The sequence below is a fragment of the Narcine bancroftii genome, chromosome 6 (assembly GCF_036971445.1).
Source record: "Narcine bancroftii isolate sNarBan1 chromosome 6, sNarBan1.hap1, whole genome shotgun sequence".
Lineage (NCBI taxonomy): Eukaryota > Metazoa > Chordata > Chondrichthyes > Torpediniformes > Narcinidae > Narcine > Narcine bancroftii.
Window position 1 is genome coordinate 205,912,745 of NC_091474.1, and position 13,664 is coordinate 205,926,408.

The 13,664-nt window shown below is 37.1% G+C and overlaps 1 protein-coding gene across 7 annotated transcripts in view; it reads left to right on the top strand.

Annotated features, from left to right (window-relative positions):
- The window catches only part of eya4 (EYA transcriptional coactivator and phosphatase 4), a 475,725-nt gene that overhangs the window by 24,921 nt on the left and 437,140 nt on the right, over positions 1 to 13,664 (top strand). For 5 of the 7 annotated variants that reach the window (XM_069887302.1, XM_069887300.1, XM_069887303.1 and 2 more), the window contains exon 2: positions 3,731 to 3,837. In XM_069887302.1, the coding sequence (XP_069743403.1) occupies positions 3,805 to 3,837 (33 nt within the window). In that variant the 5' untranslated portion in view covers positions 3,731 to 3,804. Of the gene's footprint in view, positions 1 to 3,730; positions 3,838 to 13,664 lie in introns of those variants that run through there. The other 2 variants (XM_069887305.1, XM_069887307.1) reach the window with 1 other exon arrangement.

A 13,664-nucleotide genomic window follows, 5' to 3' on the forward strand; every position in this document is an offset into this window, starting at 1 on the left:
ATTTATTTTCTGTATTGCACAATCATCTTGTTTGCACTTCCTTCTTGTTTACATTTCTCTCTTTTGTGTACCTATCTTCTCTTGAGTACAGTTTTTTTTGCACTACTGTTAAGTACAAATTCTACCTCTCCAAGAAAAAGAATCTCAGGATTATATGTGATGTCATATAAATATGTACTCTGGCAATAAATCGGAACTGAATTTTGAACTTTAATTGAGTTCTTCATACCTTTAATTTCGAATGTACACTTAAGATCATAAGACAAAGGAGCAGAAATAGGTTATTCAGCCCATTTAATCTGCCCTGCCAATCAATCCATGAGCTGATTCATTTTCCCACTCATCCCCAACGCTTGGCCTTCTCCCAAAATCCTTGATGCACTGGTTAATCAATAACCTATAAATCTCTCCCTCAAATATACCCAACAATTTAGCCTCCTCATCTGCCTGAGGCAACAAATTCTGCAGATTCACTCCTCCTCTGCATCTCACTTCTAACTGGACGCCCTTCGATCTTGAAATTGCACCCTCGTGTCCTAGATTGCCCCACATAGGAAACAACCTTTCTACAGCTACTCTGTCCATGTGATATTAACTGGATCACTGTGGCCAAATTTGGCAGCCTTGGCTTCAAATCAAAGTTGCACATGTATTAATGTATTCAGGTTGGGGCAGTGGTTCTCAACCTTTTTTCCTCACTCACGTAGCACCTTAAGTAATCCCTTACTAACCACAGAGCACCTACAGCATCCTAACCATTGGGTTAAAGTCATGATCTGCCTCTCATACTAATTTGCAGCATGGCTGACACCCTAACCAGTTTCCTCTGTGGGGCAACTTACACTAAAATGCTATTAGCAATTCATGCAGGAAATTAGAACTAAATCAGCACTTATAATGCCAAAAGGCTGTAATGGGAATGTGTTACATTAACCACAGTTACATAATTATATATTGAAACATGTAAAATATAAATAAAGTTGCAAAAGTAAGTCAAGGAATCAAAACATTTGCATAAACATAATAATAACTATTTTGTAACATTTTAAATTTATAATTTGGTACATTACTGAATGTTTTAATAAAAAAAGAATATTGTTTCCATGATCAACTGAATTCTGAAAAGAAAGGGAATATAATAATTTGTTCGATTTAAAATATTCATAAAAAGTACCTTTTTTTTGTATTTCCATAGATTAATTTATATGGTAGTGCAGGTTGAATGAAGAAAATGTAGTTGGAGGTACCTTAACAATAACAGTTAGCATGATATATTGAATATCATTGATATCAGACCCATTTTATTAATGTCCCAAAGCACTTTACAGTCAATAGATTACTTCTAAAGTGCAATTGCCACTTATTATGAGAGCAAATGCAACAGCTAATTTGCACAGAGAAAGGTCTAAAATGCAATAATTCACAAATGATTAGATAAATCTATTTTTGGTGCCGTTGTTTGAGGGAGCTTTATTGCTCCAGGTTCTTGGAGAACTTCCTTGACTTTCAAATATTTTTTACTGCACAGGCAGATGAGTCTTCTCCAATATCTTGTCAAAGCATGGCATATCTGACAATGCCTGCTCATCCAGGTTATGTTCTCCAATCTGGTAGAGTTTGAATAAAATTGTGTTTTTCTTTTATTTTAATGCTATGAAATTAATTGTTTCCTGCAACAACAAAAAAAAATACAGATAGCTAACATATAAATGTTTTTGACTTGAATAGAACTTGATCTTATTTCTATCCAGCAAATCATTCTTCTGCATGTCTGTGGATAAGTCAGTGGTGAATGTTGGTGGACAATTAAACTCTTGTGGCAAAATGTGCCACTCCATTATCAAACCGGCATCCGTAGTTGTGGGCCCCTGCAGGATCAAGAATTCCCAGTGGCTGGGGGGCACAAAAAACTCTGGGAGGTGCATGACTTCAGAGGTCAGGTGATTGTGGTAGTGCCCCCACTGTAATTATTTAAACTCCTGCAAAGTTTCCATAAAACAGTTCAGCTCACAGATATCTTCTATTGTGCTTTATTCACTGCACCAGTCGCTACACAATGAAGGGAGAGCACATCCTCAAGCACAACAGGATGGGGGGGGGGGGGGTGGGGGGGTGGCTTGGGAGGAGGGAGGGGGGGGAGAAAAAGTCACTGTATATGTGTGAAAAAGAAAAAGTGTGTATCATGGCTAATGTGATTTATGGTGTGAAAAATAAAAAAAATTTAAAAAAAACAAAAAAAAACCATCATTTGAGTGCTAAGGTCAAGGATGGAGCATTTGCAACCAGGTTCAGGTAGAAATACCAGACGATCCATCTTATAGAAGAAATATTCAGCAAGTTCAATTCATAGTTATAGGTCTAAATCCTGGAGCTCCCGACCAAATAATGCAGTGGGAGTACCTTTGCCAGAAGGTCTGCAGTAGTTCAGCAAAGCAGCTCCGTGCCATCTTCACAAGGGCTTTAAGGGATGGGTAATAAATTTTGGATTTGCCAAAGGTGCTCATGCCCCAATAAGAAAATCAATAAAACAAAAAGTCAGCCTTGAATAATGCTTCGAAGAGAATTACTGTTTTCAAACTATTTGACTTTTTTTTGTCACAGTGGAGAACATAACCTATAATATGTTATGTGGTTTGAAATTACACTTTATCCAGCAGCTGTTCAAATTAAGTTTATCCATTAAACATTTCTAAGCGTTTAAAGGTAAGTATAAGAAGATGATGGTGTGATTGCACTTTCTGCTTGTCTTTGATATTTGATATTGCTGCAGTAAAGGCAGCGCTATAGAACAATGAACTACTCATTGCTATTTAGATATATAATGGAATTACCAGAGTTTGCTGCAGATCTTTCTATCATTGATGTTATTATTTTGGCCAAGGAGGAAGGAAGGCAATGGTTGAAAGAAAAGTGAACATTCTATCACAAATCTAGTGTCAAGGCAGCTAGATGGCCTGCTAATTGACCTCCTGCAACTGTTACTGTGGGTTAGTTTTGTCATTTGAAACCATTAGGCTGCAATTGAACATATCAAGACAGCAGGGGCAAAAAGAGTCTTTTTTTCCACACTGAGCTCAATTATGTTGTAATTGATGAACATCAAATTATATTTTCATTTTCATAAAATGTTGCAGCTAGAATATGTTAGTATCATTACATAGGAAGTTGTTTTCATGTTATTCATCCTTTCACTTTACTATATTCCACAGCAAGCAGCTTACTTAATCAGTTTGACATAACCAGGTTAGTACCTATCATTTTGCATGTTACATGAAGCAGCCTGTTCTCTATCATTATGTGTATTTCACATAATCCTAAAGGAATTTATTGTGCCTTTGAGAAGGGATTTTACATTGGTAATTGGATAAGAACCCTTTCTGATTACAGCTAGGATGGATTGCCTCTAAATGTATATTGAGCATTTTTCTCAGTATTCTAAAACTTTATAACCGATGTTATTTTCTCATGAGTTGGCTCGGGTGCAGGTTTTACAGGAACTGCTCAGAGTATCTCCTTTAAAGCACTTTCAGACCAATTACTCCATGATCATATTTGGGGTATTTCTGTTACAAAATAGGACTATATTTCTAATGTCTCCACACCAATTAAGTGAGTAATAGGGGCACATTTCTTTTTCCAAAAAAAATTCAAAATCTCACGTGCCTTATAAATGTTTTGATTAAAGTAATATGTAAAGCAAAGAAGCAAATGCAGTTTGGTTTTCTTTCAGGAGGCGTCTTCTAATCTGGAGGGGCAGCAAAAACATCTGCAGATTAAAAAGAAAGAAAACGAAGGAACCCCCACATGGAAGACCCACAGGACTTAAATGAACAATCGGTGAGTGAATTACGATGTAAATCAATATTTGTAAGATAACTTCACGTTGAGAAAAAAAATTGAATCTTTGATGAGATATTAGTTGCAAACACATTGATGATTTTTGTTGTTTTTTTTTCCTAAAATGGATGGGATGATAGAATTGTTTGTAATAATGATTTTATACTTCAAGAAGAGAAATGCACCTTATGTCTGAATAAATTATTATTGAGTGTATATTTCTGCATGTAATACATTTTTGAAAATGTCATAAATAATGATGCTTGGAATTTTATAAAACATTTAGTTTTGTTGTTGGTTCCTTTTAACTTTTAATTAAATGGACTCTAGTTTGTCAAGATAATGACTATATTTTCATGTACATCAACCTGTTGCCCTTTCCTCATGAAAATAAATACATTTCTAATTATACATACATTTCCATGACTATATCTTACTATTTTTAGTTAACAATTTGTTTTCTAAAGTGTGATGCCTTTTGAGTTGTGATCATAAAATAATAGTAGAGGCTTAGAAGCATTTATTAATTCTGTTTTACAGAAATGTTAAATCTGGAGGAGAAATCCAAAATAGGAATAATCTTTCAGCTAAATGTTTGATTTTTTTTTTGTTTTCCTTTGGTTTCTTTGCTAACACATTCTTACAAGACTTGTAAATTCCAAAATGAAGGATTTATTCCTCTCTGAGTAAATAAGATTGACAACATTCCTAATGAGTAACTTTTCAGTCACAAAAGTATCACAGTCCTTTCCAGATGTTTGAGACCTCTATTGCACATTAATAGATGCATTTCATAAATTTTAAAAAAGCTTAATGTTTCATTTATTCTTTCATGGAAAATGACATTTTTAAAAAACTGTTTCGGTTTATGGTACATCAGCTGGAGCTTGACAACTTGCTTCTGTGTGTAAACTGGCCTGTCACTTAAACTATTGGATTAAACAGATGCGATCATATAATTTTGAAATATTTTCTGGATTAGTTAACCATTTGTAGCGATATTTCACTAAGCGTTGACACTAGAAACCACAGTCCATTGTTTGTTCAGAACCAATAATACTGAGAGCTTTCCATGATACAGCTTGCAACCATTCAGCAATTTGCTAAGGAAGGATTTGTGTTGTCAAATGAGTGTTAATGTCTTGTAACCAGCTGCTTATATGACAGTTGATCTACTGTATGTTTCAATTCTATAGTTACCACAAGAGCCAATAGAAGCACTTGTTGGCTTCACTATCTAATACCAGACATATATAGTGTCCACAGGGTCTTAACAATAAAGCCACTATCTTCTATTCTTAAGCAAGACGAAAAATATATACTTTTATTTCACATTGTACCAACTCCCCTTGCGCTGATCTTCTATCTTCCCCTCTTTCTTATAATTCCACAAATGTTTTATTTTGATGTACACAATGAAGTAGTTGACACAGTTTTTTTCAGATTTCTCTTAAAAATTATTCATTTAAATTTTGATACACTATTGATCACATTTTCTTCTTGATAGTGTCAAATTACCTTATTAATAGAAGTTGTTGAGATGAATTATAAAGCAACAGCCAACTTGTGTCGCACTTTGTTTGCCAATTTCTTAGTCAGGTTATTGGAGGACTGCTAATGTTATACCATGACTGAAAAAAAAGGAAAGAATAAAGCAAATCGTTACAGGCCAGTTAGTTTAACTTCAATTTTAGGGAAATAATTGGATTCAATTCGGAGTATAGTATAAACCTTCATTTAGAAAGGTAGATTAATCAGGGTCAACCACTGTGGACTTCCTAAGGGGTAGTCATGTCTGATCACCTTAATTGTTTTTTTTTTGAACAGAAGATTCAATCTGGAACAATGCACTTAATATAGTCCACATAATTTTTGGAAAGGATTTTTGTAAGATTCCACATGCCGCCATACTAAAAGTCTATAGAATGAAAGGCAAAGTGGCAAATTTGATGTAAAGTTACCACAGGGGCAGGAAACAAAGGGTCAATGTTTTTGTGACTGAAAGACCATTACCAGTGAGGTTCCAAAAATGCACACTGTTCAATCCAATGCTGTTTTCCACATATAATGGTTTACTCATTTGGTCTAATGTAGAGTAAATTAAAAATTTGATGTAAAAATTGACCATGTGATTGACACTGAGAAGAAAACCTTTAAATGAGAGGAAGATGTAAATTCATAGTTACACAAATTAGGAAACAGGCCCTATGCTTGACTCATCCATGCCAGCCAAGATACCAAGTTAAGCAAAATCCCAGTTGCCAGTCCAAATGTTTTATAAATGTTGCAACTGTATCTGCCTCTACTACCTCCTCTGGCAGTTCATTCCATATGCTCTTTGCTCTGTGTAAAAAGTTTAGCCATCAAATTCCCTTTAAATCTTTCCCCTCTCACCTTAAATCCATCCCATACTCTGGGGAGAAAAGACAGTGACTACCCTATCTATAATAGCATCATTTTACACTTATCTCAGTTAAATTTCACCAGCCATTCATTTGCTCACTTTGCCAGTTGATCGATTTCCTGTTGTAATATAATACAACCTTTCCCTCTGTCCACTATACCTCCAGTTTTAGTATTCTCTGCATATAGATGGTCAGGACATTTAGGCAGAACTGTGATATACAATAAGTGGAAGGATCATGAGTGGTGTGGAAGAAAAATATACAGCCACAGATCCTTAGAAATAACAGCATGGGCAAACAAGGTGAACCGGAAGGCTTAAGGAATGCTTTTTGTTATCAATGGGGACGTTGAATATAGGAGCAGGAAGATTATGCCTGAGGATACATGAGAGTCTGCAAGTACTGGAATCTGGAGCAAGACCCAATCTGCCTGAGGAACTCAGCAGATTGAACAACTTTAGACAAGTCATGAAGCTTCAGCCTGAAACATTGGCAAGATTATATCAGAGTGAAATGCGAAAGTCTGCAGATGCTGCGATGTACCAGAACTATGATTGACTCCAGTTAGTGCTTTATCCTGTTTGTTTCCAGTTCGAATGATCATATTGCAGGGTCATATTCTACATGGAAGAGGCCCTTCAGCCTAACTCATTCATGCTGACCAAGTTGGCAATCTGGGCTAAACCCATTTTCCTGCTTTTGTTCCATATCTTTCTTAGCCCTTCCTTTTCATATATCTGTCCAAATCAACATTGTAATTGTATACACCTCCATGTATTCTGGCAGTTCATTTTAGATATGTACTACGCTCTGAGTGAAAATGTTGCCTCTCTTTCCTCTTACTTTCAACCTTTATCCTCTAGTTCTAGAATCATCTACCCTGAAAAAAAAGTGAGCATTAATTTTATCCAAACATCTCATGATTTTATGTACCTTGATTAGATCACCTCTCATCCTCCTATGCTCAAAACAATGAAGACCCAGCCTTCCTAAGCTCTCCCTGTAACTTAAGCCCTCCAGTCCCTGCAACATCCTGGTGAATCTCCTCCACACCACTTCCATCTTTATAATATATTTCCTATAGCTGGAGACTAGAGCTGCACACAGGATTCCAATTACAACCTCAGTAATGTCTTATACAGCTGAATCATTAGGTCCTAACTAAATAACCAATGAAAGTAAGTGTGCCAAACACTTTCTTCATTAGCCTGTCCACATGAAGTACCACTTTCATGGAACCATGCACCCTCTGATCTCCGTCTTCTGCAACACTCTCCAAGACCCTCACAGTGCAAGTCCTGCAATGGTTTGACTTACTGAAGTGCAACACCTCACACTTTGTCAGAGTTAAATTCTGTTTGCCTTCTCATCCAATCTAGATCCCATTCAGAAGTCCTTCCTGAAGATGTGATAGCACTGGAAAATGTGCAGATGGGATTTATGTAGATGTCAGGACAGAGAAGAGAAAAAATTATTTAAGAGGAAATATTAGTTATCCTTCGATTGTTCTCTTTTTGGCACAGAGGAAGCTGAAGTGAGACTTAATTAAGGTATAAAATAGGATGAATAGGAAGGACTTATTTCCTTTATCTTTAGGGTTCAATGTGATTGATAAAATCATTCAAAGGGAGATCATGAAACAATATTGACTCAAAATGTAATTAATGTTCAGTTCTTACACACAGACTGAAAAAATGAAGGTGAGGTCAGAAACATTGGTCACGCACATTTTTGGATGTAAGAATAACAAATAGTGACTCACAGAGCAATAAGACCTCATTCAGAAAGGTGGGATTATGTTAGGTGGCTCTTTACTGACAAATATGAAGACTACAGGATGAATGATCTCTTTCTTTGTCAATCAATAGGAGGGGTGAATAGGGCAATTTTCTTCGTTAATTACCTGCTTTCCCATTCCAAAAAAAATCCCACAATTGAGGTCAGCAGATTACATGGATGAGTAAGCCATTTGTTATGAAAAACTAGAAGGGTATCATATCCCAGGCATAAAGGTATAATAGCTGCATTACATTGGTGGTTCAACAAGGCAATGACATTCAAATTCATGTGTAGAACTTCAAATCCATGTGAAAACTCTGCATAGACATAAGAAAAAATATGCCCACATGGAATATATTTTGTGAAAAATAATCCCTGTATTGTGCCTTTAATTTCAATAACAAGATTGGCAATATTTTCAGGTGATTTTGAATCTTTTAAAACTGCTATAGTATGGGTTTGTTTTTACATTCAGAATTTGCCTTTATATATTGCGACTGTGCTTTAATTTCTGAATGTTGTAAGCAAATTAGTTTTATGAAGTTACACACGTAATTTAGTTTATCCTTTAGTTACGTCAATCCAACTAACAGAATTGAAGGTTTCTCCATGAGTTCCCCAATGTGGCAACTGAGTAAGAATGAAGTATTTCTTTGTTCGATGACTTCTATCACTTTTAATCACATGATTTTGCAGAAATAATAGTGAAAAATAAATGAAGTACACTGCTCTCTTACTAATAGAACCTTGATGTAATAAGGACTCGTGTTCACTCCAAATAGAAATATATCAAATGAAGGAAAATCCCTCCACATTATGTAGTGATCCAAAGTACAAATTTGCTTGCTGCATAAGAAGTCAGATGTGATTAATTATTTATTTGTTGTCCAGTTAAGATGATTGTAGCCTGTATTCAGGTAGCATTTTTTCATGGTCATTGTTTTTAAGAAATGTTAAGATCTAAAGTTACATTTTGGGATTTTAATAGGAACAGAGAAATACATGATAAGATTTTCAGATTGAATTAAGTCTTAAATAATTATTTTATCAGGTGATAGTCTTTTCGTTTGGAAGGGTCAGACCAAACACAAGTAGATGATTTTTATTTATCAATAATCTATGTTTATATAAAAGTCTTCATTGTTGAAAAAAAATGCTTTTAGCACAATGGTGTCGATTCCCAAACAGAGATTCATTAAGGAAGAATGTAATTTCATCCTTTTGACTTGTCCTATATAACTTCTCGAAATATTTAGGTCACAGAGACATTGAAACAATCAATGGTTTAGATAAATAGGACAGTATCTGTATTCCTGTTTGGTTCGTCATGGGAAATCACATATAGCTTTCTTAAAATACTATTTTGTTTGGCAAAAGTTGTCAGTTTTGTGAAGTTATGACCTGTTTACAAATTTATTAATATTTTGCTGCTTGTAGTTTCTGAACATGTATTGAGCAGCATGAAGGACCATTGTTCACCTGCACATTTGATGGAATTAACTTGTATGTAATTCTGCTGGTTCATTCTTCTGGCTGTGGAACATTTGTACGCGCTGTTGGTAGTTTTATGACTGATTTCAAGTTTGAAAAGACAACTCTCAGTAGACTGATAGGTTTTATTTTTTACATTTTTGTTGATTTCAAGGCGTCTGCACCAGAAGGTTGTTCTAAATCAGTGGTTTTCAAACTGCCCCATTAACCTCACATTCCACCTTAAGCAATCCCTATGCCATAGGTGCTCTGTGATTATTGAGGGAAGAAAAAGGTTTGAAAACCACTGTTTTAATCATTTCTAATTGACTCATTATGTTCACAATTTCATAACTTCAAAAGAAATGGGCCAATGACAATTTTTCTCAAGCAAAATATTTCAGTAGCAATTGGGTTGAAAGCAGTCATTCTCGACCTTCCCTTCCCACTCACCTACCACCTTAAGCAATCCTTTTCCAATCACAGAGCACTTATGGCGTAGGCATTGCTTAAGGTGGAAGGTGAGTTTAGGGGGGCAGTTTGAAAACCGCTGCTCTAAATCATGGTTGCATTATTAATGCTTTGGGTCAAGAATATCCAGAAGTATGAGCTCAAAATGAGTAGGAAAATGGAAGAGAATGAAGAGAGTAACAGGCCTTTAGTAGACAATCATATTTAAATATGATATTCAGCGAACATAAACACTAGCATCACGTAGGAAGTCTTCGCTGAAATCTGCCTTGCGTTGTTCCAACAACTTCAACCTGAGCTGGACAAACCAGGTTCAGACTGTTTTTTTTAAAACTTTATTTAAAATGAAACCACTTAGCAAACATATTACAATATTTCAAACTTGATACAAATACATGTGGTATTTTATAAAAAGGGAAAAATGAGTAAAGAAATACAAAAGAAAAATAAACATCCAATTAATACCACCCACCCCCTTCCCCCAACCCCCTGAAAACTAATAAAAGAAAAAGAGAAGAAAAATGAAAAGAAGAGGGACAAGAAAACCAGAACAGGACTACTTCACATTCTGATACCTTTAAATATATAAATATTTATTGAGACCTATAAGAGAAAGGGAATTTTAATATCAATAATTTGTAAATATGGGCTCCATATTTTCCAAAATGTGGGTTTAATTGTGGAACACTGCCAAGAAAATTTAGATTATTGAGTAGGTTTATATAGATCAGGACAACATCAAGGTTGAAGGGCTTGCATTGTGCTGTAATGTTCTATGTTCTTTGTAACATGGCAATAAACTTCCAGATTAGTGCTTGGGAGAGATATGAGCAAAATTTTCCACAGAGTGCATACCACTGCATTAGAAACATCACCAATGCACATTGTTCTAGAACTGATTTAACTTTAATTCTCTCTTGCCAGAAGCCAGCAGACTAAGATTTGTTAGGATTTGCTAGGATTCTGGGTGCTCTGTGTAGCATGAATAAAAGCTCTTACAACAGGAGGGGGAACAAATGCTTTTATTAGCTTATAACTAGGGGTAGGGTCTCACAGTAGTCTTCAGGAGGGTTCTGAATTTAGGCGGGAAGCCAGCGTGATATGTGAGCAGATGGGGGTGGAGCCATCAGCACAACCCACTATCAATGAATCCAGTTCACTGCACCTTGTCTGTTCCTGTCCCTCCTATGACAGAAGAATGTCATGCGAAGGCTATATGATTTTGTGAAGGAAACTGTAGATGACCTCAGATGATTTTCTCAAGCAAACCTGAACCCAGACCACCCAGCTCTGGACCAAAGCATTTAGCTGCACATGTGTGGTGAAACCACGATTGTACATCTTTATCATATGTAAATAACATGTCCTTTCCTGGTTGACCCTGCTCTCACTGGCTGACTCATGACTCCTCCCCTTTCTTCTCCATAAAGGCTGTCATGCCACAAGCCTGCCCCCAGTTCGAGTCCAATCAGTGTGAGGGATTCTGTCCATCTCTTGCAAATAAAACCCTTCAGATTCAGCAACTTCAGGCTTTGTGTAATTGATCGTGCATTAACATGGAAGTTGTTAGGTTTGGAAAAACAACTGACAATAGGAAGGGCATTGACAAAATGGGAGGGGGAATAGCACAGTGGGAGCACTCAGGAAGCTGTTCAGCAGTTACACGAGAGGGAAAATTGCTGGACCACTGCGAGACCCTTCGAATGCCTATGAACACTGCATATAGTCCAAGCTGGTTTTCCATAACCACACTCTGATCTTACACTGCTGTACTCAGAAAATGGAAGCTGTGGATGCTGCAATGCAATCTGAGAGAACAGCCATTTTGCCTTATAGTTGGAGAAGTTCAGTGTCCTTTATGTAGCAAAGGCAAAGATGCATAAGATACAAAGAAAAGGCAAGCAGGTTTAATGGAAAGAATTAAAGTCAATATTCATGCCATGTGACTGGAGGGTGCCCAGATAGATAATAAGGTGTTGTTCCTCCAATCTGCGAGTGGTCAGGGTGGGATAGTATAATGTAGATAATGGCAAAGCAACACTTCACTTGTACATCCAGAGGACTTATTTACTGTATTCAATGCTCCCTTTGTGGCCTTCTCTGTATCGGAGAGACCGGTCACAGATTGGGAGATCGCTTTGCTCAGCACCTCCGCTCCATTCGTATCAACAGCAACCTCCCAGTGACCAATGATTTTAATTCCGAGTCACACTCCCACACTCACACGTCTGTCCATGGCCTTGTGTACTGTGTCACGGAGTCCAGAGGACCCCAAAAACCAGCAGAAATAGATATGCACCACCACACAGTGTTACTTAAACAAAAGTAGTTTTTAATTATAATTGAACAAGGAAACAGAATTAAACTTAAACTTATTACTTAACCTACCTAACCTACTTAATCCCCCCTCTAATATGAAGCACAAGTGTGTGTAATGTATATTTAAAATTAGAAAAGTTCTTTGGATCACAGTCCAATCTCACGGGTTGCAGGCAATTCTTGTACTGTGCACAGAAGTTAGCATGAACAAAGTTCACCAGGTTTTGGCACTCAGGAGGGTTCTTGCTGGTTTTCAGAGAGAGATTCCTTTTCCAGGACATCGGCAACTGATTCCTTCTCAATCAATCTTGCTGACGAAACTTGCCCCCCTTCAGGGTTCTCCAGATGATCCTCTTTCTTTCAGGTCACCTTTCAGACCACCAGCCTTTGACTAGACAGCCTTCCAAACGTTTGTCAGCTTTGTCCTTTTGGAACTGATTTCTGTGTCTTTCCTCTCTGTTTCACTCCCTCCCTCTTTGAAAGAAAAATTGTTCCATTTCTGCCTGGAAAGATCACATGCTCTCCCAGGCCAGCTGTATTCTGCAACGTGGTTGCTCTTTCTGGAAAAAGCATCCTGCAGAAATCCTGTGTTTTGAAATGTGTGTGTGTGCAAGCCGCTCTAGCAATTCCTCCCAAACCACCTTGAAATACTCTATCACAACTGTCACACCCTGACCATCTGCAGATTGGAGAAACAGCACCTTATTTTCTGTCCAGGCACCCTCCAGCCAAATGGCATTAACTTTACCACTTTCCATTAAACCTCCTTGCCTTATCTTCTTCCACCCCCTTTTTCTGTCTTTTCAGTTCATCTACCCATCTAGCCATCCCACCTCACCCTCATTGCTACTGTCCCCTCCCTCCTTTCTCCACCTATCATCTCTTGTCTTTGCCACCTCCCCCCCTTCCCCTACCCTTTCATTTGGACGCTTGCCAGCATTTTATCATACTTTGATGCAGAGATGAAGCCTGAAACGCTAGTTATGTATCTTTACCTTTGCTACATAAAGGACACTGTTTGACCTGCTGAGCTTCTCCAGCATTTTGTGTTTTTACTTCAACTACAGTGTCTACAAATTTTTGTGATTTACTTGCATTGTAGTTGGGTACACAAGTTGTCAATAGGCCTGTTCACTAGTTCCCTTCTGGTAACAACTGGCTTCTCGCAATGTTCTGCATCTTTCTCGAAAACTGAACTGAGGCTTTTTGGCCTAGGGATGAACCAAACATTTTGGTGTGTCAACCCATCATCTCTTCACTGTAGCACAGCTTATTGGTACCCCAAGAGACTGAAAATTCTGGAATCTGGACCAAAAGAAAAATGTAGGGGTAAGGGAGGGTTAACCAGTCCTCATTCTGGGTCTGATCTGAAAAGTCATCTAC